This window comes from Pongo pygmaeus, chromosome 21 (assembly GCF_028885625.2).
Source record: "Pongo pygmaeus isolate AG05252 chromosome 21, NHGRI_mPonPyg2-v2.0_pri, whole genome shotgun sequence".
NCBI lineage: Eukaryota > Metazoa > Chordata > Mammalia > Primates > Hominidae > Pongo > Pongo pygmaeus.
In genome coordinates this window covers 35,453,014-35,475,288 of record NC_072394.2, presented here as the reverse complement: position 1 = coordinate 35,475,288, position 22,275 = coordinate 35,453,014, and the positions used below count along the sequence as shown (strand labels likewise).

At 50.1% G+C, this 22,275-nt stretch overlaps 1 protein-coding gene and 1 pseudogene across 1 annotated transcript; one reads left to right on the top strand and one right to left on the bottom strand.

Moving 5' to 3' along the window:
* Positions 1 to 4,153: 4,153 nt before the first annotated feature.
* On the top strand, positions 4,154 to 4,854 carry LOC129021535 (pseudouridine-5'-phosphatase-like; annotated as a pseudogene).
* A 3,402-nt stretch (positions 4,855 to 8,256) lies between these two features.
* BPIFB6 (BPI fold containing family B member 6) lies at positions 8,257 to 20,689 on the bottom strand. The gene is made up of 15 exons (XM_054467068.1): positions 20,593 to 20,689; positions 19,240 to 19,339; positions 18,031 to 18,135; positions 17,409 to 17,558; positions 17,177 to 17,240; positions 16,649 to 16,709; positions 15,786 to 15,877; positions 14,584 to 14,760; positions 13,366 to 13,419; positions 12,810 to 12,983; positions 12,012 to 12,079; positions 10,288 to 10,333; positions 9,425 to 9,488; positions 8,936 to 9,012; positions 8,257 to 8,289 (listed from the first exon to the last, which is right to left on the bottom strand). Exons 1-15 carry the CDS (start codon positions 20,687 to 20,689, stop codon positions 8,257 to 8,259), a joined length of 1,362 nt encoding a protein of 453 aa, XP_054323043.1.
* Positions 20,690 to 22,275: the final 1,586 nt, after the last annotated feature.

Sequence of the window (22,275 nt, the reverse complement as noted above, 5' to 3'; positions counted from 1 at the left end):
ATAAAGCAGGGAAGGGGCTCAGGAGTGTGGGGAACGGGTGTCATTTTCAATAGAGTGGTCAGGGAAGGCCTCATATTGGAGCAGGGGTGACTTTTGACTGGAAAGAGAAGAGGGAAGGAGTCAGATGGCTGTCTGGGAAGAGCCTGCGGACCAGAGGGACCCCCACACAAAGGCCTAGGGTGGTGTTCCAGGAACAGCGGGGGGGCCATGTGGTTGGAGGGGAGTGAGAGATAGGTGGCCAACAATGTGTGATGAGACCCTGGAAGCTACTGTATGGATTTACAGACTTTGGCTTTCATTGGCAATTCCTCTGAAGGCACCAGCTCAGGCATTCCTTCCTCCAGGAAGCCTTCATGAGCCCCAAGCTGCATGAGGTATCACCTCTGAGCTCCCGTAGTCCCTTGGGATTTCCCGTCTCAGAATCTGTGACATGCCAAGCTGTCACTGTGTCTGTGGCTCTGTGAGTCTGTGGGTCTGTCTCCCGCGTGGGGCCCTGAACCTCTGCCTGCTAAGATGGGGAAGAAGGATGGCATTTGCCTTGTTTACCTCCATCATCTCTAAAGCCCTCACCCTACGATGTTCATTCCGATGACTTTAGGCCCTGGACCAGGTTACTCAACCACATCACACTTTTTTAAAAGATAAACTTTTTACTAAAATCTAAACCATGTACACAAAAAGGGGCACAGATCACAAGTATATAGTGTGATGAATTTTTACAAATGGAGCCCTCTCAAAGCCCTCTTTGTGTCCCCTCCAAGTTACTGCCCGCCTGGGGGTGAGCACTGTCCTGACCGCTAACTCAGTGCTGAGTCCAGCATGCTCCTGGGGTTCACTAAGTGCAACTGCTGTGTGCTTTACATCGCGGCTTCTTCGCTCCTGTTGTATGAGGCAGTGACTGGGTCTTCTTTGCTGTGTACTACTCGAGTGTGTGAATCCCCACAGTTTGCTTATCCATTTTCCTGTCCAGAGGTGCCTGGGCTTTCCAGGTGTTGGCTATTATGAATGAAGCCGCTATGAACACTCTTGTTTGTGGACATTTTTTTTTCTTTGAGACAGAGTCTTGCTCTGTCACCCAGGCTGGAGTACAGTGGTGTGATCTCAGCTCACTGCAACCTCCGCCTCCTGGGCTCAAGTGATCGACTGAGCCTCCTGAGTAGCTGGGATTATAGGCATGCACCACCACACCTGGCTAATTTTTGTATTTTTCACAGAGACGGAGTTTCACTATGTTGGCCAGGCTGGTCTCGAACTCGTGACCTCGAGTGATCCTCCCACCTCAGCCTCCCAAAGTGCTGGGAATACAGGCATGAGCCACCACCCAGCTTGGGCCTATGTTTTTATTCTTTATTTCTTTTGGGTAAATAACAAGGAGCAGAATTGCTGGAGCACAGCATGCATGTGCATATTTAGCCATACTCTCTATGGCTATGGTTCCCCCGAGCATTATGCCATTGCATGTGGTCAATGCTGCTACTCCACAGCCTCATCTGTGCTGGGTATCCCCCGTGTTTTTAAGGCATTTGTTTGAAGGAAGAGGAAAGAAAACTAACACTAGTATTTATTCAGCATATACCGTGTACAAGGCGCCTGCTGTATGTGAGCACATCTAGTCACCACAAAGACCCAGTGAGATCAGTGCTGTTATTATTTCCTCTTCTTACACTCAAGGAGCCAAGGCTCAACAAGAGTAAACAGCTTGCCGGATGTCACACAGGAGTCCAGCCAGATCGTCCAACATTCATTGTCTTAACCACTGCCCAGCCTAGCCTCTTGGAAGAGAGGAAAATACTACCTAGTTGTTTCTGGCCTGCCTCGTCTCTCCTCCTCCTTCCCGATCCCCACCCCACAAGGGACTCTGACACACCCATAAGCTCCCCAGGCATCCCCATATCCCCTCATGCACCAAAGGCAGGTCAGCAATTGGGCTTGCCCACGGGAAGGGGTTCATTAAAATACATATCTCTTGGCCTCACCTTTGGCAACCCTGATTCCACTGACAAGCACCCAGGGGGACGTTTAACAAGCCCCCAAGGCAATATGATGTGCAGCCCTTTTGAGATCCCTGATGAGGGTGATGGGGAGCCAAGGAAGGGATTAGAGCAGGGGAGGGACTTGATGAGGAGAAAAAACCCTGGGTATTAGTTCCTAGAGTAAAGGCACTGGAGCCAAAATTTCTGGGTCCAAATTCTGGCTCTGTCACTCACAATTAAGTGACTCAACTCACAGAGCCACAGTTCTCCCAACTGCAAAATGTGCTCATATTAAAGGTGGTCCTCCTCACCTAATTGGTATGGCTGTAAGGACAGGTATCCTAGAAATGAACTTTAAGGCATCAAGGGAGGGGGGCCAAGGGTGCAGATGGTGGTGAGATCCCTGGGAGGCCTCCCCATGCTACTCGAGCTGTGAGTGGACTGAGAAGGGAGAAGGCAAGGTAGGTGGGTACTGGTATAAACACAGGTGTGGGGAACATTGCGTGGTCTTCATTTTCCCAGGGTAAGGCTGTCTGGCAGGTCCCGGGGGGTCAATAGCTGTGGGCCCAGAATCGAAGACCTCCCTCTGCTCTTTTCTGACTCTGTGGCCTTGAGCCTCTCTTTCTTGAAAGGAGAACACTGCATTCCACTGCTGAGTGTGGTGTGAAGGAGCGAGGAAGAGACTTGAACTCAGGAAGATAGGGTTCAAGTCCAGCTCCACGTGTGCCACGTGCCCTTGGGCAGGTCACTTCATCTTTCTGAGCCTCTACTTCCTTATCTGGGATTGGAGGATTCTGGGAGGTGAGCAGTGCCCAGCAGACCTCCTATCACTGCCTCCCCAGGGAGTGGGGTCAAGGAGTAGGGCTCCCTTGCCAGTCCAGCCCACATTTTCTGCTCAGGGTGAATCTGGAGGAACTGACCACTCAAAGACTGTTGATATCAGATTAGAGGTCAGAGCATCCAACTCCTTCCTTACTGTAAAGATGAGTAAACTGAGGTTGAGAGAGGAGTTGTGGCTTGTTCAAGGCCACACAGTACCCAAGGCCTGGCAAGAAGCTGGGCCTTCAAACCCTAACAGCTTGTGCCTTGGTTTCCCCATCAGCACACTGAGCCTGGAGAGGGTGGCAGCAAGACTTTAGGTAGCCATAAGTGTGCTGTGGGAACATCCAAGGGGGGGGTTGGGGGCAGAGGGGCGTCTCTGGCACGCCCAGGGCCAGGCATCAGCAGCCCATGGATTACCTCAGCATCTGAACCTGCCAGGCCTCCCTCAAGGCTGCCATTGTCCCAGAGCTGGGGAGACGATTAGTGACGGGATTAGAGCTCATGGTGAGGGACAAGGGAACGGCCCTGGCATCTGGGACAAGGCAAGATGGGCCCTCCTTCCTCTGTGGCATGGGCCTGGGCCAGGCTGGGACAGGGCTTACCTGCCAGGGCCCCATGGCTAGGGAAGCACTGGCCTGATCAGGCCTCTGGCTACGCCACACCACCCACAGACACATGAATGTGCCCAGACACAGATCCACTCACAAAGATGCCCCCAATCTCCCACATCCAGAGCCTCACCCCAGGGAGACAGACATTCTGACACACACACACACACACACACACACACACACACACACACACACACCAACAGACATATGGACACACATAGCCACCACCCCCATAATTTCCAGGGCTGGGGCACCAGCTGATCATAGGAGGCCCCGATTACATTTTTTTCCCCATAGTTAAAGGTTTTTTGTTTTTTTTTTGATGGAGTCTTGCTCTATCACCCAGGCTGGAGTGGTGGTGCGATCACAGTTCACTGCAGCCTCCACCTCCCAGATTCAAGTGATTCTCCTGCCTCAGCCTCCAGAGTAGCTGGGACAACAGGCTTGCACCACCATCCACCATGCCCAACCAATTTTTGTATTTTTAGTAGAGATGGGGTTTCACCATGTTGGCCAGGATGGTCTCCATCTCCTCGTGATCCGCCCGCCTCAGCCTCCCAAAGTGCTGGGATTACAGGCGTGAGCCATTGAACCCAGTCTAGATTTTTTAAAAAGACATTAAGCAAGTGACACTGATTTGCAGGCTCCACTTAGAAGTCCTTTGCAGGAACCCACAGTGCGTGTACGGGGCTGGCGGGTGCCTATGCACCTCCTGGTTGCCCCAATGCAGCCCAAGGCAGAGGCATTATGGCTGTACCCCTGCGGCCCACCACCCACCTCCTCTTCGACATGGATGGCCTGCTTCTGGACACTGAAAGGCTCTGTTCAGTGGTGTTTCAAGACATATATGATCGCTATGAAAACGAATACACTGGGGATGTGAAGTCCCTGGTCATGGGTAAGAAGGCGTTGGAGGTGGCGCAGGTGGTCGTGGACGTCCTGCAGCTCCTGGTGGTGTCCAAGGAGAGCTGTTGGAAGAAATCCAAGCCAGGCCGAGGGATGTGTTCCCCACCATGGCGCTCATGCCAGGGGGCTGAGAAACTCATCCTCAACCTTCAGAAACACAACATCCCCTTTGCCATGGCCACCAGCTCTGAGTCTGCATCCTTCGAGGTGAAGACAAGCAGGCACAAGAACTCTTCAGCCTGTTCCATCACATTGTGCTGGGAGATGACCCGAAGTGAAGAGTGGCAAGCCCGACCCTGCCATATTCCTGACTTGTGCCAGGAGGTTCTCTCTGCCTCCTCCCATGGAGGAGTGCCTTGTCTTTGAAGATCCAGAGCCTAACCCTGCCCAACGGGGTGGAGGCAACCCTGGCTGCCAGGATGCAGGTGGTCATGGTTCCAGATGGAAACTTGAGCGAAGACCTGACCAGAAAGGCCACCCTGGTGCTGAGTTCCCTGCAGGACTTCCAGCCCCAGCTGTTTGGTTTGCCCCACTATGAGTGAGAGGGAGTCTACATGGTGGTCCTCCCAGGCCAATTATGGTCAACACTACTGGGGGAAAGAGAGAGGAAGTCGATAACTCCCACACTGCCCCCTACATCACTAGTGATTTTAGCCTCCTGAAGTCTGCCTTTTCATCCCGTGTTGCCTTGACCCACTCTCTAAAGTATTGATAAGATGTAACTTGACAGTTGAGAGAAAACACAGTAGCCCAGAACAAAGATCAAACTTGAATTACCATCTAAAAAAATCAATCGGATGTATCATATGATAAAGTGAATGTACATACAGACATATATATTAATATGCATGTAGGCATTATATATATATATATATGTAAAATATATGATTTTCCTAAGACAAAATAAAATTATGTTTGTGCTTGTTTCTTTTTTATTTTAGTTTTTCTGAACACTGCCTGGGAAATGTAAACTATCCATATATGTATACACTTCATGTGTGTATGTGTGTATATATATATACACACATACACATATATTTCTATCATATACTGCTTCCTCTTCTTGGTGTTAATGTTAACATTGGATAGAACTGATAAAGTGAGATGGTAGTTCTATCTGATTTACAAATAAACCTGAGTGGGAAAGCCATGTTTTTGATGAGCACTAAGAAATAATTTTCCTTATTAACTAGCATTAAAATTATTTTTGTTACCTCAAAATATCTCTGGATCTTTACTCATTGCCTGACTCTGAGCTGTATCATCAATAGTGCATTTTTCAGCTACTCTTCAACTCTGGAAGCTGTAGATGAACCATAGGAATGCATGTGAAGGGCAGAACAAGCCTCTGGCAAATTCGTTTCCACATCCCTGATGGCTTGTGTATGTGTCTGCACTTTGAATTCTCCTTCAAGCCAGATGCAACATCTTACTGTTTCCTTCATAAATTGATTTAGTTTAATCTTTTGACAGATTTTTTTTAAAAAAAGAATACATTTAAGATGTATTTTAACTTGATTACATGTAAACATAATTTGTGTAAAAAAGGAGTCAGTTTAAAGAATAGCATCAGTGTGAATCCCAGGAGAGGCACTGGGGACAGATATGGCAAATGTCAGGGAGCTGATCCTCACATGAATGAAAGACATAGAAACACCCTTGGCACAGACTATGTGCAAGTGAACATGGGAACACAGACACACACAGACACGGACGGACACCAGGGGCCTTTCACACACAAACCTCCACTCTTGGCCCTGCCTCTGCACAGACCCTCCCACCAGGTCACTCATCCACAGGCTATTTATACACTGATACGTGCACTGGTTCAGGGCCACATAGTTACCTGCCCACACACCAACACAAAAACACTTGTACACATCTCTCTGACTCAAAAACCCACCTGTGGCTAACGTTTGTTGAGCACTTACTCTGTGCCAGGCACTGTACTAAGCACATTTTAAGATTTCACTCATGTGATCCTCACAACAACTCTGCTGAGGTTTATCGGGAGAACCAGCCCCCAATATTTCAACATAAGTTCTTTTCTATTTTCCCTAAGTAAAAGAGAAAGAGTACAAAAGAAAGAAATTTTACAGCTGCGTCTCCAGGGGTGACATCACATGTCGGCAGCCTCCATGATGCCCCCGAGCTGCAAAACCAGCAAGTTTTTATTAGCGATTTTCAAAGGGGAGGGAGTGTATGAATAGGGTGTGGGTCACGGAGATCACTTGCTTCAAAGGCAATAAAATATCACAAGACAAACGGGGGCAGAGCAAGATCACAAGGCCAGGGCAAAATTAGAATTACTAATGAGGTTCCATGTTCCACTGGGCACACATTGTCATTGATAAACATCTTAACAGGAAACAGGGTTCGAGAGCAGACAATCGGTCTGACTAGAATTTCTCCAGGCTGGAATCTCCCAATCCTAACAAGCCTGGGGGCACTGCAGGAAACCAGGGCGTATTTCGTCCCTTTTCTACAACTGCATAAGCCAGACACTCCAGAGCGGCCATTTTAGAGACCTCCCCCTGGGAATGCATTCATTTTCCCAGGGTTATTCCTTGCTGAGAAAAGAATTCAGCGATATTTCTCCTATTCATTTTCTGAAAGAAGAGAAATATGACTCTGTTCTGCCCAGCCCAGCAGGCAGTCAGACTTTATGGTTATCTCCCTTGTTCCCTGAAAATCACTGTTATCCTGTTCTTCTCAAGGTTCCCAGATTTCATATTGTTCAAATACACATATCTTTACAAACAATTTGTGCAGATAACGCAATCATCACAGGGTCCTGAGGCGACATACATCCTCAGCTTACGAAGATGACAGGATTAAGAGATTAAAGTAAAGACAGGCACAGGAAATTATAAGAGTATTGATTGGGGAAGTGATAAATGTCCATGAAATCTTCACAACTTATGTTCAGAGATTGCAGTAAAGACAGGCATAAGAAATTATAAAAGTATTAATTTGGGGAACTAACAAATGTCCATGAAATCTTCACAATTTATGTTCTTCTGCCATGGCTTCAGCCGGTCCCTCCATTCGGGTTCCCTGACTTCCCGCAACAGAGGTTGGTACTGCCATCATTCTCATTTTACAGGTGAGGAAACCAAGGCTCAGATTGGTGATGTGACTTGCCCAGGACACACAGCAAAGAGGATGCAGAGGAAGGATTTGAACCCAGGCAAGCTGGCTTCACAGCCCAAATTCCAATCCCAGCTCTGCCTCCTGACTTGCCAGGTGGCTTAAGCCAGTCATTCCACCTCTCCAAGCCTCAATCTCATCAGTGAAATGGGGACCTTTCTCACCCCCATCAACTGCTGTGAGAATTAAAGAAGGTGACACAGGGAAGGCTCCTGGGGTAACAGGTTTTAAGTGAATACAGCCATCTTCAAGTTGCCAAGATTTTGCACTTAGCTAAGGTGGGAAGAGCTTTGCCACTTGCTAAACTGTATGACCTTGGACAAGGGAGTTGGCCTCCCTGTGCCTCAATTTCCTCATCTGTAAGGTGGGAATGACACTTGCCCTCCACCCATAGAGTTATTGTGTAGATTAAATGAGATGGTACAAGTAAAGCCCTGGGCATGGCATTGAGCAGGTACTCAATATGTGCCCAAGAACTCCCCCAAGCTGTGACCAGCTGCCCTCCAGATCCCAAGCTGGTCTTAGACCCCAAAACCCACCAAAAGGAAAGAATTGCCACACACAGATTTGTCACTTAAAAAAAGAAAGAGACTGAAGCATCAGATATTTGTAAGAGCCTTTCTCCTGTTTATTGGCAAGGCTCCAGCCCGGGCCTGACCCATTCACTCCTTGTCAAAGGAGGCAGCCACCAGTGGTAGGGGGCCAGGCCCACCTGGCTCCAATCAGGGGATCTCCTCCATGGGGTGTAGGCAGTTGGTGGTAAGCAGGCAGCTGGCAGGAGAGTCCTGCCACGGTCAGCCCAGCTTCAAATCCAGCATCAGGGCATTCTGGCAAAAGGCAAAGGGGTAGGAGAGCAATGACCAGGGACTACCTAGGCCCAGGGACGAAATGGAACTGGGCCCCTTGTCAGGAAATGGAAACCAGTGTGGTGTTTAAGCAAAAGTTGAAGTAGACTTGCCTTGTGACCCTGGAGAGGTCCCTTCACCTCTCTTACCCTCAATTTTCTCAGCTGTTAAGTGAGGACAAGCACCCCCACCTCCCAGAGCAGAGAGATCAGATAAGAAAAATGTACATTTACCACTCCAAGCTCAAAGGCTGGCATGCAATACAAAGCTAATATTTACTGAGCACTTACTATGTGCCTTTAGGTAAATGATCTTAGTGAAGCATAATAACAGCTCTATGAGGACAATATCTGTATCATCATCTCCATTTTATGCGCCGGAAAATGGAGACACAGACAGAGGTGAAGTAATTGGCCCAAGATGACAGAACAAGAGTAGCAGAGTCCAAGTATCCTTCTATGGAATCCCTGGTCAAGGCGGGTTCTAGGTTCTAAGGGGCAGGATTATACTGATGGCCACCTGCCCTCCCAGGCTCTACCCCTTCCAGTTTGAGAGAGGTAGGCTCTCGCTCATCACTCATTGGCTGACAGTGTTGATTGACATGACCTCCCCCAGCCCCTCCTCTCACCTCCACTATGTCCAGCTCAGCCAGGTTGTAATTCATGGCCAGAAAGTCCGGGAGTGGGAGCCCCACTTGGAGCACATCTGAGAAATAGAGTAAGAGTCATATCAGCCTGACTGCTGTGCAATTGATTAAGGAGTGGCAGCCTGGGGTAGGGATAGTGGGAAACAGTGCAGTGATTGATTCATGATGCCTGCCAGCTGTATAAGCAAAGAGCTAATAAGCCTGATTTGTGATGTATTTACATCCCAGGTCAAGATGTGGGGTTATGATATGGGGTCAAGTGTCAGAGCCCAAATTGTGGGAGAGGCATTTGTCTTCAGACAGGTGACATTAAGACTATATTCACTTCAAAGATTCGGCAATTATCTTCCACTCCCTTTTATCTTCCCCCATCTGGGCCCAGTGATAGGGCTCTGAGACCACCCAGGTGGCATCCCTTATTGCTTAAATTGCTTCTTGGCACCATGGTCCAAAGCCTTTTGGAGCCCTCACCATTGACAACTGGGATGTAGGCTTCTTCAAGATATCTGGTGATAAAGTCAGTTAATTCCTTCTCCTGGAGAGAAGAAAGAGAAAACATCCACATTCCATTCAGTCCAATACCATTCAACAGATCTTTTCAGCCCTCTCTGGCTAGGCCTGGGGACCACAGAAGTGAATATTAGACATCAAATGGTTTGTCCAGCTGGCATCAAAAGTGGGCCTGGCCTTTGCTCTGTTTGGACGTAGACCCATGTCCTTCACCTCTGCTTAGTACCTATGACATGTGAGGCTTTGGGCCATGGTGCAGGAACAGGAAAACTCATGAGACAAGAGGTGGCTCTGTGGACCCCACTCCTGGTCCTACAGAAACTCAGTAGCTTTGATGAGTCACTCACTTACCACCGCTCTATAGCTGAGTTTCCCCATCTTTGAAAGTGAACTATAATCGCACCTGCTCCCAGGGTTTCCAAGAGGATTAAAAGAGTTTGGATAAAGCACATGATCGCAGAGTAAGTGGTGGTGGTGTTGGCACCTCCTGGGGTCAGGTTCTGTGTTGGGCCCTGAGGCTACAGAGACTAATAAAAATAACAGCTTGGCCAACCAAGGCCAACTCAGGCTGCCACTGTTCATGACAATGTTTTTAAAACCAGTCCAGGGAGATGTCCATATTCTATCCAGAAAAGGAAACAGGAATTCAGAGAGGCTAAGGGACTTTCCTAAGCTTACACAGCAAGTCAGGTGCGCCACACCTCACAGTGGCCTTGCTCTGTTCATCTGCCTCCATTTCAGGGCCTCGGCCCTGCAGTTCCAAGGGAGAATAGGCCCAGTCTTGTCCTCACACCTGACCAGCCAAGAGCACTTGGGACACTTACATTGAAGTTGCCAATCGATGAGGACTTCCGGGACAAGCTCAGTAATCTGTGGGGGAGTGGGGAAGCAAGCCAGGCAGGGAGGGGTAAGAACGGTCAGAGCCAGTGGCTCTGGCCCTGGAGAAGGGGGTCCCAAGCACCCCAATGCCTCCCTGATGCAGGAGTCCCCTCTACAGCCTTCAGAGCAGGTGCTCCCGAGTCTGCTTGCCTGCTACCTATGATGGGACACTCACCACCTTTCGTTACAGCACATGATTTCTCAAAGCTCAAACCACTAGACTGGTCCTGACTCTTCCCTCTGGGACCCCCATTTGTGTCTATTGCTCCTGCCCAAGGCCAGCTATGCAGAGGTTTACAGCCCAACTGGGCAGTCTCAGATCCTTGCAGGACACAGAACAGGAGCCCTTCCCCCAGTCCCCTCCCCTGCACAGTCTCTAGGGGAGGCACTAACATATGTTGCCACCAGAACATATGTTGCCACCAGAACAGGCCATGTGATGGCCATCTGGTGGCTCTGCTCAGAATCTATTCTCTATTCCAGTAACACATCCTCCATCTTCCACTCTGATTCCAAGTCATTCGGATGGGCTGAACCCAAAGTCCCTCGGGTGAGTCTATGACCCAGAAGCTGCCTGAGAATTTAGTCAACAAAGTGGGTAGCAAAGTCAAGAGGAAGAAGGAGATAGATTCTCGAGGAGTTCGTTTGTGTGCCTGGATCCAACCACACCTGAAGGCAGAGCTACCCCAAAGTTAGGCTGGGTGTGGTGGCTCATGCCTGTAATCCCAGCACTTTGGGAGGCTGAGGCGGGCGGATCATGAGGTCAGAAAATCGAGACCACCCTGGCTAACAGGGTGAAACCCCATCTCTACTAAAAATACAAAAAATTAGCCAGGCGTGGTGGTGGGCGCCTGTAGTCTCAGCTACTCTGGAGGTTGAGGCAGGAGAATGGCGTGAACCCGGGAGGCGGAGCTTGCAGTGAGCCAAGATTGCACCACTGCACTCCAGCCTGGGTGACAGAGCGAGACTCCGTCTCAAAATAAATAAATAAATAAATAACTACCCCTAAAATTTTCAATTATATGAGCCAAGGATTCCCTTTGGGGCTTAAGCCAGTTAAAGTTGGAATTCTCTCTCTTGCAATGGAAAGAATCCTGACATAATTAATCCTGACGTGATTCATTATTAAGGCAAGTACAAGAATTAATAGGGATCGAATGTTAAGCTAAGATGTTTGTAGTACCCTCCTCCCAAAGTGTAAGAATGAAATAGGATGATGAATATAATGTATGCAGCTAGTGCCTCACATATAGAGAGAGCTCCATAAATGAATGTTAGTGCCATTAGTATAAGGAAAGGCTTTGTGGAGGAGGTGGCATTTGAGCTGGACCCTGACTCTCAGGTGACATTGGAATGGCATGGGTAAAGGCTTATTAATGGAAAAGGGGGCATGGGCCCATGACCAGATTCACTGTAAAAGAGCCTAGGGGAAGAGTGAGGGTAGAGGTGGAAGAACTTGAGAAGGGCCTTGAGTACCAGGCTAAGATTTGAGAAAAGATTATGCAGACAATGAGGAGCCATTGAGGGTTCTAGAGCAGGAAAAGTAGCTAGAGCAGCCCGGTAGTTGGGGGTGTGCTGGGTGGATCAGCCCGGTAGTGTGGGGTGTGCTAGAGCAGAAGGCCAAATGTGAAGGTAACAGGGATGCCAGCATGGGGCAGCAGGGTCGTACCTGTCCAAAGAGGTGGCCATCTGCAGCCGGTTCTCATGCACTGAGTACTGGACTTTCAGATTGAAGTGCTGGCATGGTGGGGAGGAAGCAGGGAGAAGGCAGTGGGTTCCCCACCATCAGGGCTGGCAAAGCCAGAGACCACCACCCTCCCAGCACCACCACCATTGCCAAGACAAAGCAGGGGATCTTCTCTCTGCCCATCCTCAGGAACTGAACCCAGCCATCTCCCCGGTAACGCCAGCCCAGGCTTCTCATCCTTCCTTGTCCTGAGCCAGGGCAGCATCCCCCAAAATACCTGGCACTGTCAGTAGGTCCCTGAACACATCATACTATTGATCCAGGCCTTTGCACATGCTGGAACCTCTGCCTGGGGTGTTCTCTGTCCCCAGTCTCCCTGGTAAGACTCTCTGTCCCCAACCCTTCTCTGGCAAGCTCCTGCTCAACCTTCAAAACATAGCTCAGCTATCACCTCCTCTTGGAAGCCCTTTGTGATTTCCCCAAATTGGATTTGGGATCTCCCTAGGCACCCATAGTCCCTCCAGTGCACTCTTCACTGCCTTTGTAATTGCTGAAGAATGTTGGAGGGAGGAAAGAGAAAGGAAGGACTAAGCCACTGACCCTCCATTTTCTGGGCTTTCCAGCCATTCAAAGGTTCAGTGGCAGAGCCAAGGATCAGACATAATCAAGAGTAACGGATCCCTCTGATTCATGACTTGGCTGTCAACTAAAAGTCCCATCCTCCAGCCTTGAATATCCAAGAGATTGGGAATAAATGGGGAAGGGAACGATTTCCCTCACCACTTCTAGGAAAAAGAGGGACATTGGAGCCTTGCCCCGCCGCCGAACTGCGAACATCTCCAGGGTGCCGTGGAGGTGTAGCAGGCTCTTGCCCATCTTCATGGTGACCTTGGGAGGCTTCTTTATCTTGATCTGGGTCATCAAGGGCTTTGACTTGGGGTAAGCTACAGCCACCTACAGACACCAGAACACTTCAGTCAGGGCCAGTCCTTAGACTGGTGGCTTCAGTTGAAATAAGGGGTCCCCCAAGACATAGGTAATTTCTACGTTGGACACAGGAAGTACAACATGCAAAGGCCAGGATGTGTTTATCAGGAAAGAAAAGAAACAAAATACACAATTTGGCTATTCTCTATTGGACAGAAAGTACAATGCACAAAAGTAGAGCTGTTTTCTATGTTGGACCCAAAAAGTACTTTATGAAGAAAAGATGTTTCAGCATTGGACAAGGAACATGTGGCATGAAAAAGCTGTCTCCCAAGTCCCACTGCAGGACAGACTGGAGGACAATAGGGCAGGACAGGGAGCAGTGGTGATGGGGAGGTGGGGCACTCACTTCAGGAATGAAGCCAGCCAATGTCTCGGTGGTTTGTGGGGGCAGCTCACCAATCTACAAAATAAAAGTCAAGGTTAGGGTTGCTGGAGTCCTCCCTGGCCCATCCTAACAAACATCTCCACTGACTTAATAAGGTGTACCCTTTGAGGCTCCCTTCCTCACAATACTTACATTCTGAGTTTTACTAAATATTGTGCTTTCTGGGTAGCCCAGGTGATGACTTACACATTTCAATGCTCATAACTCTTAGCACAAGGTCAAATGCTAAGAAAATGTTGTTGGATGAAAAAGCAGGAAGATAGATGGGAGAATGGGTAGATGTGATGGGTAAAGGGGATGGGTAGACATATTTGGAGATGAATAGACAGATGGATGGGGAAATGGATAAACAGAAGAGTGGGTAAATGGGTGGGAGGATGATGAATGGATGGATGGGTAGGTGGAAATCTAGGGAAGAATACATGGATGGATGATGTGTGGATGGAAAGATGGGTGGGTGGATGAATGAAAGGAATGGTGGATAGGAGGATGAGTGGATGGGAAGATGGTGGTGTAGAATGATAAATGGATGGGAAAATAGACGAATGGACTGATGGATGGGAGGATGGATGGAAAGGTACATGGATGAATGGTAAACAGATGGTTGGGAAGATGAATGGATAGATCAGTGGGGAATGAATGGACATGTGGGTGGATGGTTGAATGGATGGATGGATGGATGGCTGAATGAGTGGATGAGTAGGAGGATGGATAAAGGAAAGTTGGGTGGATGTAGTGGTGTTTGGGTGGTAAATGGCAGGTGCATACATTCATTCATTCAACAGTATCAGACTTTATAGTAGGTGTTATGTGGATGATATGAAGGGATGCTAGTTGGAAGGATAGAACCTAGGGCATGAATATGTGACAGCTAGAAAGATGGGTGGGTGGGTGACTTGGATAAAAGGAAGGTGGATGGATAGCCAAGACATTAGAGATGTAGGTCGATAAATGGTTGGTTGTACGGACAGATGGATGTACAGATGAGTAGACGGTAGTTACATGGACAGAGGGATGGTGGATAGTGAGATGAACTGCTGAGAAAACTCAAATCAGTCCTGCATCTTCCAGTCCTAGTGTTGCCCACAAGGCCAGGATAATTTTCACGATAGAAAAACTAGGCAGGGACTGCATTGTAATGGACAGAGGCAGATGGAAATGGGGAACTGGACAGCTCACCATCATATCCTGGACATTGACATGAAAGGACTTCTGCAGAAGGGCAAGCTCTGCGGAGAGGAAGGTGGCTGGGAGCAGCAGCTGCGACGAGCCTTTGGCATAACCTTCAGGGAACGCGAGGGCCTCCCCGGCATCAGCAAGCTTGATGGTTTTGCCCTTCTGCTGCTGCACCACCGGCTATGGGGCAGCGAGAGGGAGACACTCAGCCTTGGCCGAGAGGGATGGTAGGCCAGGAGTGTCTCAGTCCTCCAAGCAAATGGGGCTCCAGCCAAACCCAAAGTCAACAAATCGTTAAATGTTATTAATAGAACCACAACGGGCTACAGTGGGCCAACTCTCCCAGTGTACAGGTGGGTAGACTGAGGCCTGGGAGGATAAGGGAGCCAGTCACTAAACCACGGGCACTTTCTCCTAGCACTGCTTTAGTAGCCTCAGTTGCTCTGAGTGGTTGGAGCCTTCATTTATTCAGAACATGATTTCTGCCTTGTTCTCAAGAGAAAGAGGCAGGCGGAAATTGACAGGGGGCATGTAAGAATCCTGCTGGAGGAAGACTTCACAGGGAGGTGACATCTTGGCATTTTACTTCACGTTCCTGGAAGATGCATCTCACCTCTTCGCCTGGAGCTCTGGAGATCTGGGTGAGGGCCCAACTCTGACACCAACTCACTGCAGGACCCTAGCCCAGCCCTACCCTCCCCCAAGGTCTCAACGTTCCCATCTGTAAAATGGCAGGGTACAACTGGGTGAGGGTGAGGTGAGGGTGGTGGGGAATGCTGTGCTCAAGATCTCAGGAGGCTAGGTAATGGAGCTGGTGAGGGACGTGGGGTCTCTTCCCTGCCTTGTGCTGTCTTGCTGTGTGGCCTTGGGTAGGTCACTGCTCTTGCCTGTGCCTGGACCTCCTCAGCCATTCACTGGGGACAATATTTGTTCAATCACTAGGAGAAGCAAACAGCCTATCAGGGAACATGAGTGTGAAGTCAGCAGCCCCAGAAGCCAGCTAGGGCACCGAAGGTTCGCGTTTAGAGCAGAAAGAGGGAGAGGCCCAGGGTCCACAAACACCCACATGGCATTGGCCTCCAGGGCTTGAGGGGCCTCCCTCCCTCCACAGCCCTAGTCCAGCCACCTGTCCTGGCAGAAGCAGCACCCACTACCCAGACCAGTGAGCCTGAGACCCCAGCTCTCAGGTGGCCCCACGCGCTTACACTGAAGTCCAGTTGGATGTAGCTGGCTGTGGTGGCTGGTGTGGACGTCAGGACATATTTGACGGTGCCCATCTGGCCCACGGGCATGGGGTCTGTGTGAAAAGGAGGTTCCACTCAAAGAGGCACCAACCCCAGGAACAGCCCAGAGAAGCTGGCACCAGCCAGCTGCTACCTGCGCCTGGCCCTCCATGTGACTCAAGGCAAATTGCTTAGCACCTCTGGGCCTCTATAACTTCATCTGTAGAATAGAGGCCATGGTTCCTGGCCTGGAAAATCACATCACTCAGCCAGCACAGAGCTTGAGAGTTCACCAAAGGCCATCACTACTTGGACCTTGCAACAGACTGGCGTGGTCAGGATTATCAGCTCTATTTCACAGCTAAGCAAACCGAGGCTGAGAAGAATGAAGCAACTTTTCCCATTCCACACTGCTGGGGACATGAATGAGTTTTCTTCAGTTCCAGTCACTGAGGTTTCCTCTCTCCCACATTGGGACCCAAAATGGAACCCCAAAATGATGGAGGCAGTATATCCCCTCAGCAAAGGTGATTCAGGCATTACCACCATCGGGATCACTACATATTCACGAGGCTTGTGGATGAGCAAAGAAGGGCTGCTGTCTTTGGAGTCTTGTGGGGTTCAGGATGCAACAGAGAATAGGGAGATGAGAGAAAAGGAACCCAGATTCCCTGGAGACTTCAGGCTTCCCATTGGGACAGCGGGGGATGAACATCATGACCTCAAGCCTCCTCTAGTCCCAAGGCTGGGCTGGAAGCAGCCACTAGGATGGGGAATGGGATATCAAAGTCCATCTATCCTGATGTCCCTAGGTAGGGGCAAGGTGTAGGTAGGGCTACACTCACCACTGAGGTTGGTCCACTTCCTGTTCACATACACCAGGACTGCATCGATGGCAGGACACATCTGGAAGCAGAGAAGGCACTGGGCTGAGAGGGTCCCTGCATGGAGAGCCTCCACACAGCTGAATGGTACTCCATGGGCCATCCCAAGAGCCCCGGTGGGACAGGGACTGGGGAGAAAACTGAGGTCCCAAGTCCCACAGAAAGTCAATGGCAGAGCCCGGACTAGAGTCCAGATCTGTTGACCAAATCAAAGTCTGCAAAAATTAGCCGGGACTCTTTCCCTGAGACTGGACATCAAAGCACGGTTGGCAAGCTGTGCATGCAGGCTGTCATTTTCTCCTCCTCTGTTCATGGCAGACATCACTAGATGATTGTGGCACTTTCTTCCACTGAGCCAGCCACAGTCTCAGAACCCTTCCCAGCCACTATCAGCCAATCAGGATCAGCACCCAACATGAAATGCATTTGCCAGCCCTGGCCTAAGCAGTCCCAGCAACAAGGGGTGGAGGCTTTCTCTGGGCCACTCACCAGCCCAGGGAGGACCTTGTGCAGGGTGCTGTCCAGGAACTTGTTGACCACCTTGGGGAGCATGCTAGATGGATACAGGCACCAAGGATAGGTGGGCAGGTGCACCAGTGCAGGAATTTAGGCACAGGACATGAAGGGGCATGGTTAAGGAAGTTCCATGGCTCAGGAAGTGATATGCTGGGGGGTATAGCAATATGGACCGGCCTTCCTCCCCAGCCACAGAACCCCTCACTTGCTAGGCAGGTTGGTCTTCACATTGACCAGGATGACCTCACAGCCCTCACTCTTGAACACTGGGAGGCCCGTCTCCTCATCCCGCAGAAGCCGGTTGGTGGCTGTGATGTTCAGGGCCACGATGATCTCCATGTTCCCTCCCATGAAGCTGGAGGACAGAGCCGGCGGGCACCATGGGCATCTCTGCCATGGTGTCCACTCTCCCTGCCTTCTCTTTGCTCACAATCTCAGCAGCTGAGAGGGGGAAAGGGTAGGAGACCACCCTTACAAGACAGAAAAGGGGATGGGACCTGCCCCAGGTCACACAACCAGCTTTTCTCCCTCCCTCCTTGTTTTGGTGAACCCCTACACATCCTTTAAAATCTGCTTTGCTGTCATTGCCTCCCCAAAACCTTTTCTGACCATCCCCCACCACTGCTCAATGCTTCCTCTGTCCTAGACCAGTCACTCAGTCTGTGATTGTGCTTATGTCTGGTTCCTGACAAAGGTAGGGACCAAGTCTACATCATCCCAGATTACAACACTCAGATGGTACACAGTAGGCACTCAATAAATGTGCATGTAAGGATGAGACAGGAAGGCTGTTCTCCTCCCTGCTGCCCCTCCCCTGCCACACTCACCTCTTGCCAGTGATGGTCATGTCTGTGGACACACATTGGAAGATGCCCACTCCAGGTACAAAGTTCAGTGTGATGATGGGCAGCTGGACATCCTTCACCTTCAAACTGGGAGGGGACAGGTAGCCACACCAATAAGATCTGAGCAGGCAAGACCCAGGACCTCCACCCACTTCTCTACCACTTTACTGGGAGGCCTTTCGATAACTCCAGCCCCCTATCCCATGTCATGGGGGTAAGCCTGCCACATGGGGCCATTATGAAATGCAAACAAAAGGCTGGACATGAGTCAATTTGTACACAGAAAGCACTCATTATATGGGAGGTGGGACACATGGCTGACTCTGTGTGACCTTGGGCTGTGTCATTTCCTTATGTGGGCCTCAATTTCCCCATCAACAAAATGGGAGACTTGCTTAGATCAGGGTTTCTCAAAAGTGGCACTATCCATATTTCGGGCAGGATAATTCTTTGTCATGAGGCTGATTTGTGCATTACTGGATGTCTAATAGCATCTCTGACCTCAGCCCACTAGATGCCAGTAGCATTTCACCAGTCCCTGCAACTTGTGACAATGAAAAATGTCTCTGGACATTGCCAAATGTCTTCTTGGAGGCAAAATCACCCCTGTTTGAGAATCACCAGTTGAGATCCAGGGTAACAAAAGATGTGGCACACATACCCCCACTTGCCCATCCTGAGCTCTTGGCAGACATTGCTAGTTGATCACAGTCCTAGTTCCTGCCGAGTGCAGATAGTGCCTCAGAGCCCTCCCAAGTGTATCGTTTCAGGCAGCCTCAACTGATCAATCTCATGTGGCACTGGCAGAGGAACCAATTCCCTCTTGTCATTAGATGACTGTTGATGCCTTTCCAGCTCTACCATTTGAGGATGTTTTCATTTAATTTCACGTGCATTCAGTGAGCTCATGTTGCACGCAGAGTTGAAATTTGACTTTCCAACCTCATTTCCTCCTCAAAATGACCCTGCTCACTACAAAGCAGAAATTGTCCCCACTGAATGGCTGAGGAGGTCCAGGCACAGGCAGGAGCAGTGACCTACCCAAGGCCACACAGCAAGACAGCACAAGGCAGGGAAGAGACCCTACATCCCTCACCAGCTTTATTACCTGGCCTCCTAAGATCTTGGACCCAGCATTCCCCACCACCCTCTGCCCTGACCACCACCCTCCAGCTCCCCTCCCCCACTCACTTGGTGATACCCTTGATAGATTTCATCCCTGGCTGTTTCTTGCCTGCCTCGGCTGCCATCTTCTCCAGGATATGACTCTCATCCATGGCGCTCTGGACCTCTGGAGTGGAGACACTTAGTTGAAGAGATTATCCCTGGGCCAATCACTCAGGTATCCCAGGCCACTCATAGTCACTGTGCCTCACCCTGGGCTGGATGATGGCAGAGACCCAGAGATGAGTCCCACAGCGCCCCAGCCTAATGGGGGAAGATGGTCACCAGCAATGACAGTAACAAGCTGTAGAAGCCGCACAAGGGTTTAGGCAGGAAGAGAAGAGCTGGGGAGGGCTTCCAGGAGGAGGTGATAGATCAGTTGGTCCTTGAAAGAGGAATAGTAATTTTCAGCAGGAAGCAAAGGGATAAAAGGTATCAGTCTGGGCAGAGGGCACAGCAAATGCAAAGGTAGGTGGGAGAGAAGGTGGCACAGTTGGGGGAAGAGGATAGATTCAGCATGGCTGGAGGGTGAGGACAGACACGACAGAGAAACTGGAGCAGTTTGCAGGGGGCATGTAGTGAAGCTCTTGAACCCTAGGGTACTGACTTTATCCTGTGGACCAGCCACTCCCAAGCCTAGGTGATTAGGGGACTCCTCTGGGGACTTGAATGCAGATTTTGGGCCTGAAGCAGAGAAATTCTGATTCCCCAAACCTAGAGGACCCAACCCCAAGTAACACCCCGCCAGAAACACATCCATTATGGTCACAAGCTAATTCCAGAGAAGGGACGAACACTGAGTTGGTAGAACAGTCATTAGCCTTTTGTACCTGGATGTGACTCAGTTTCCCTTGTGCTAGTGGAGTGGGGGATGGAGGTGGAAAACACATTTTACTAAGGTCTCCTCCAAGAGATTTTAATCTCACATTTTATTCTATCCTGCTAGGGACAGACTGGTCACCCTATTTTACATTTCTTTACATTTCACCTTTACAGATGAGCAAACAGCAACACAGTGAGGCCAAGTAACTTGCCTGAGGTCACACAGCAAGTTGTTGCTGGGATTTGACCCTTGTCTGTCACTCCCACAGCCCACTTGTGGCTAAAACCCCTGCCATCAGGAACAAGGAGAGACTCCAAAGGAGCAGGATTTTCAGCTCTGCCTCTAACTTGCGGGGGGAGCATGGGAAAATCATCCCATTTTCTCTGGTCCTTGGTTTCTCCCCTCTGTAAAGTGGGAGAATAATAATAACGCTTGCTTATAAGTTTACTTGGAGCTCACAGGATGCTCCAGGATGTGCGAACATGAGCAGTGACTACCTACCACCTACCCCAAGCACTGCCTCCCAGCCGCACGCCCGGGGCCCACAAGCTCACCGCGGTTCATGATGTCCATGCCCAACCTCAGCAGTGCCCCAGGGTCAGCTCGCGTGCCAGTCAGCAGGCTGCAGAGGGCCAGGCACAGGATCCTCAGCATGGCGCCACCTGTGCCAAGCGGCCTGAATTGGGTGCAGCCCACCAGACCCTGGTTTCCTTAGGGACCTCCTGTCTCAGAGCAGATTGAGCCCCCTGGATGTTTCTGGGGTCCAAGAGCCTTTGGACTCCAGCCAGTTCAGCAAACATGAGCACTGCCCTCTCCCAAGGGATAGAGGAACCCCCAGATTAAACACAGGGCCTCGAGCCACCCCCAGGTAGCTCATTTCCCTCTGTAAGCCTCAGTTTCCCCATGAGCATGATGTGTTCTGACCAGCCTGCAAGATGGGGTGGAGGAAGGTTCAACTGCAGTTTTTCATGGGTTCAAGGGCGGCTCAATGCTAGAGCCATAGAAAGAATTCCAGACCTTCCTTGAGCCCCACACTGCATTGTGGGAGTGGGGAGCCCTGTGTCCCCACCTTGACCCTACAGCCAGTGGCCCTCCCCACCTCTTCCAGCTCAGCTCGCTTCCATGTGGAACTCAGAAAGCTCAACTCTGAGCCCTGAAAGGCCTCTTGAGACATCACCTCACCGATAGAGAAACTGAGGCACAGACATTAGGTCTCCTAGCATAAGGACCTCCCACCCCAGACCTTTTCAGGTTCCCAGGAAGCCCTACCCCACCCCAGGCCCATAGAAATCCTTCCCTCTTACTTACCAAGACCTGAAACTCTCCCAACCAAAGGCCAAGTGTATATTTCAGTTTTGAGCTTTGGCTGAAAAGAATGAAGGCAGGGCCCATGGGAGCAGCGCCTGTGTCCACCCAGAGAGGGGAGTTTCCCACCAGACTCTCTCTTGCCCTCAGCAGGCTAAGTCATTGAGGGCTCCCCTAATGCACAAACTAAGATGGGCCCTTACCATGGGCCTGCCTTCCCAGTCCAAGCCAATGCCTGCATTCATTCACTCATTCACTCATTCATTCATTCGGCTCACATCTATTGAGTGTCTTCTCTGTGCCAAGCAGATCGGGCTTGTCTCTTTTATCTCTGTGACAGCGACAGCCCTGCTCCTCCAAATCCTAAAGTCTGGCGGGGAACGAGAAGCAATAGGGTGGGAAATGGGATAAAGGGGTCAGGGACGGACTCTCTACGGAAGAGACATTTAGGCTGAGACTTGAGGGATGAAAAGGAGCTTAAGTATCGAGAAGCGTTCAAGCCAATAGTCAATATTCACTAAATGGAAGATATATCTGGGCTTAAAATAATCCACAGTAGCACTTCTCGACTGCTGCGAATGCACAGGTGCATGCCATGACATGTGCTCACATCCCTGCACACCCCATGTCAAATCTCTTTAAAAATCATCCCCAACGGGGCTGTGAAATTCTGAGCCAGGCAACAGAGCTGGGAGGGGCTTGGTGAAGGTCTCCTCCAGCCCCAGCCCCAACTCACAGACGGGGTGACTGAGCCTCACCCCAGTCTCCCGTCCCCAGGCCAGAACTGATGCCAGGCGTTAGGGTCACTCAGGGCAGGGTCTTTTTTTGCCCTTTCAGAATAATAAGCGGCTTCAGGTAACATGGCCATGTGGGTATCTCTGGGACAAATGGCTAATGCTAGGGTTTTGTTTCTGAATGTGCTTGTCCTAAGCTGT

What these genes read in the sequence shown, in the direction of transcription:
- BPIFB6 (XM_054467068.1), bottom strand. Translation starts at nt 20,689, where the DNA reads ATGCTGAGGATCCTGTGCCTGGCCCTCTGCAGCCTGCTGACTGGCACG. An exon ending in CCCTCTTTTTCCTAGAAGTG is followed by an intron (nt 12,080 to 12,809) that starts GTGAGGGAAATC and finishes CCACCATGCCAG; the next exon opens with CACTTCAATCTGAAAGTCCA. An exon ending in CTACATCCCAGTTGTCAATG is followed by an intron (nt 9,013 to 9,424) that starts GTGAGGGCTCCA and finishes TCTATTTCTCAG; the next exon opens with ATGTGCTCCAAGTGGGGCTC.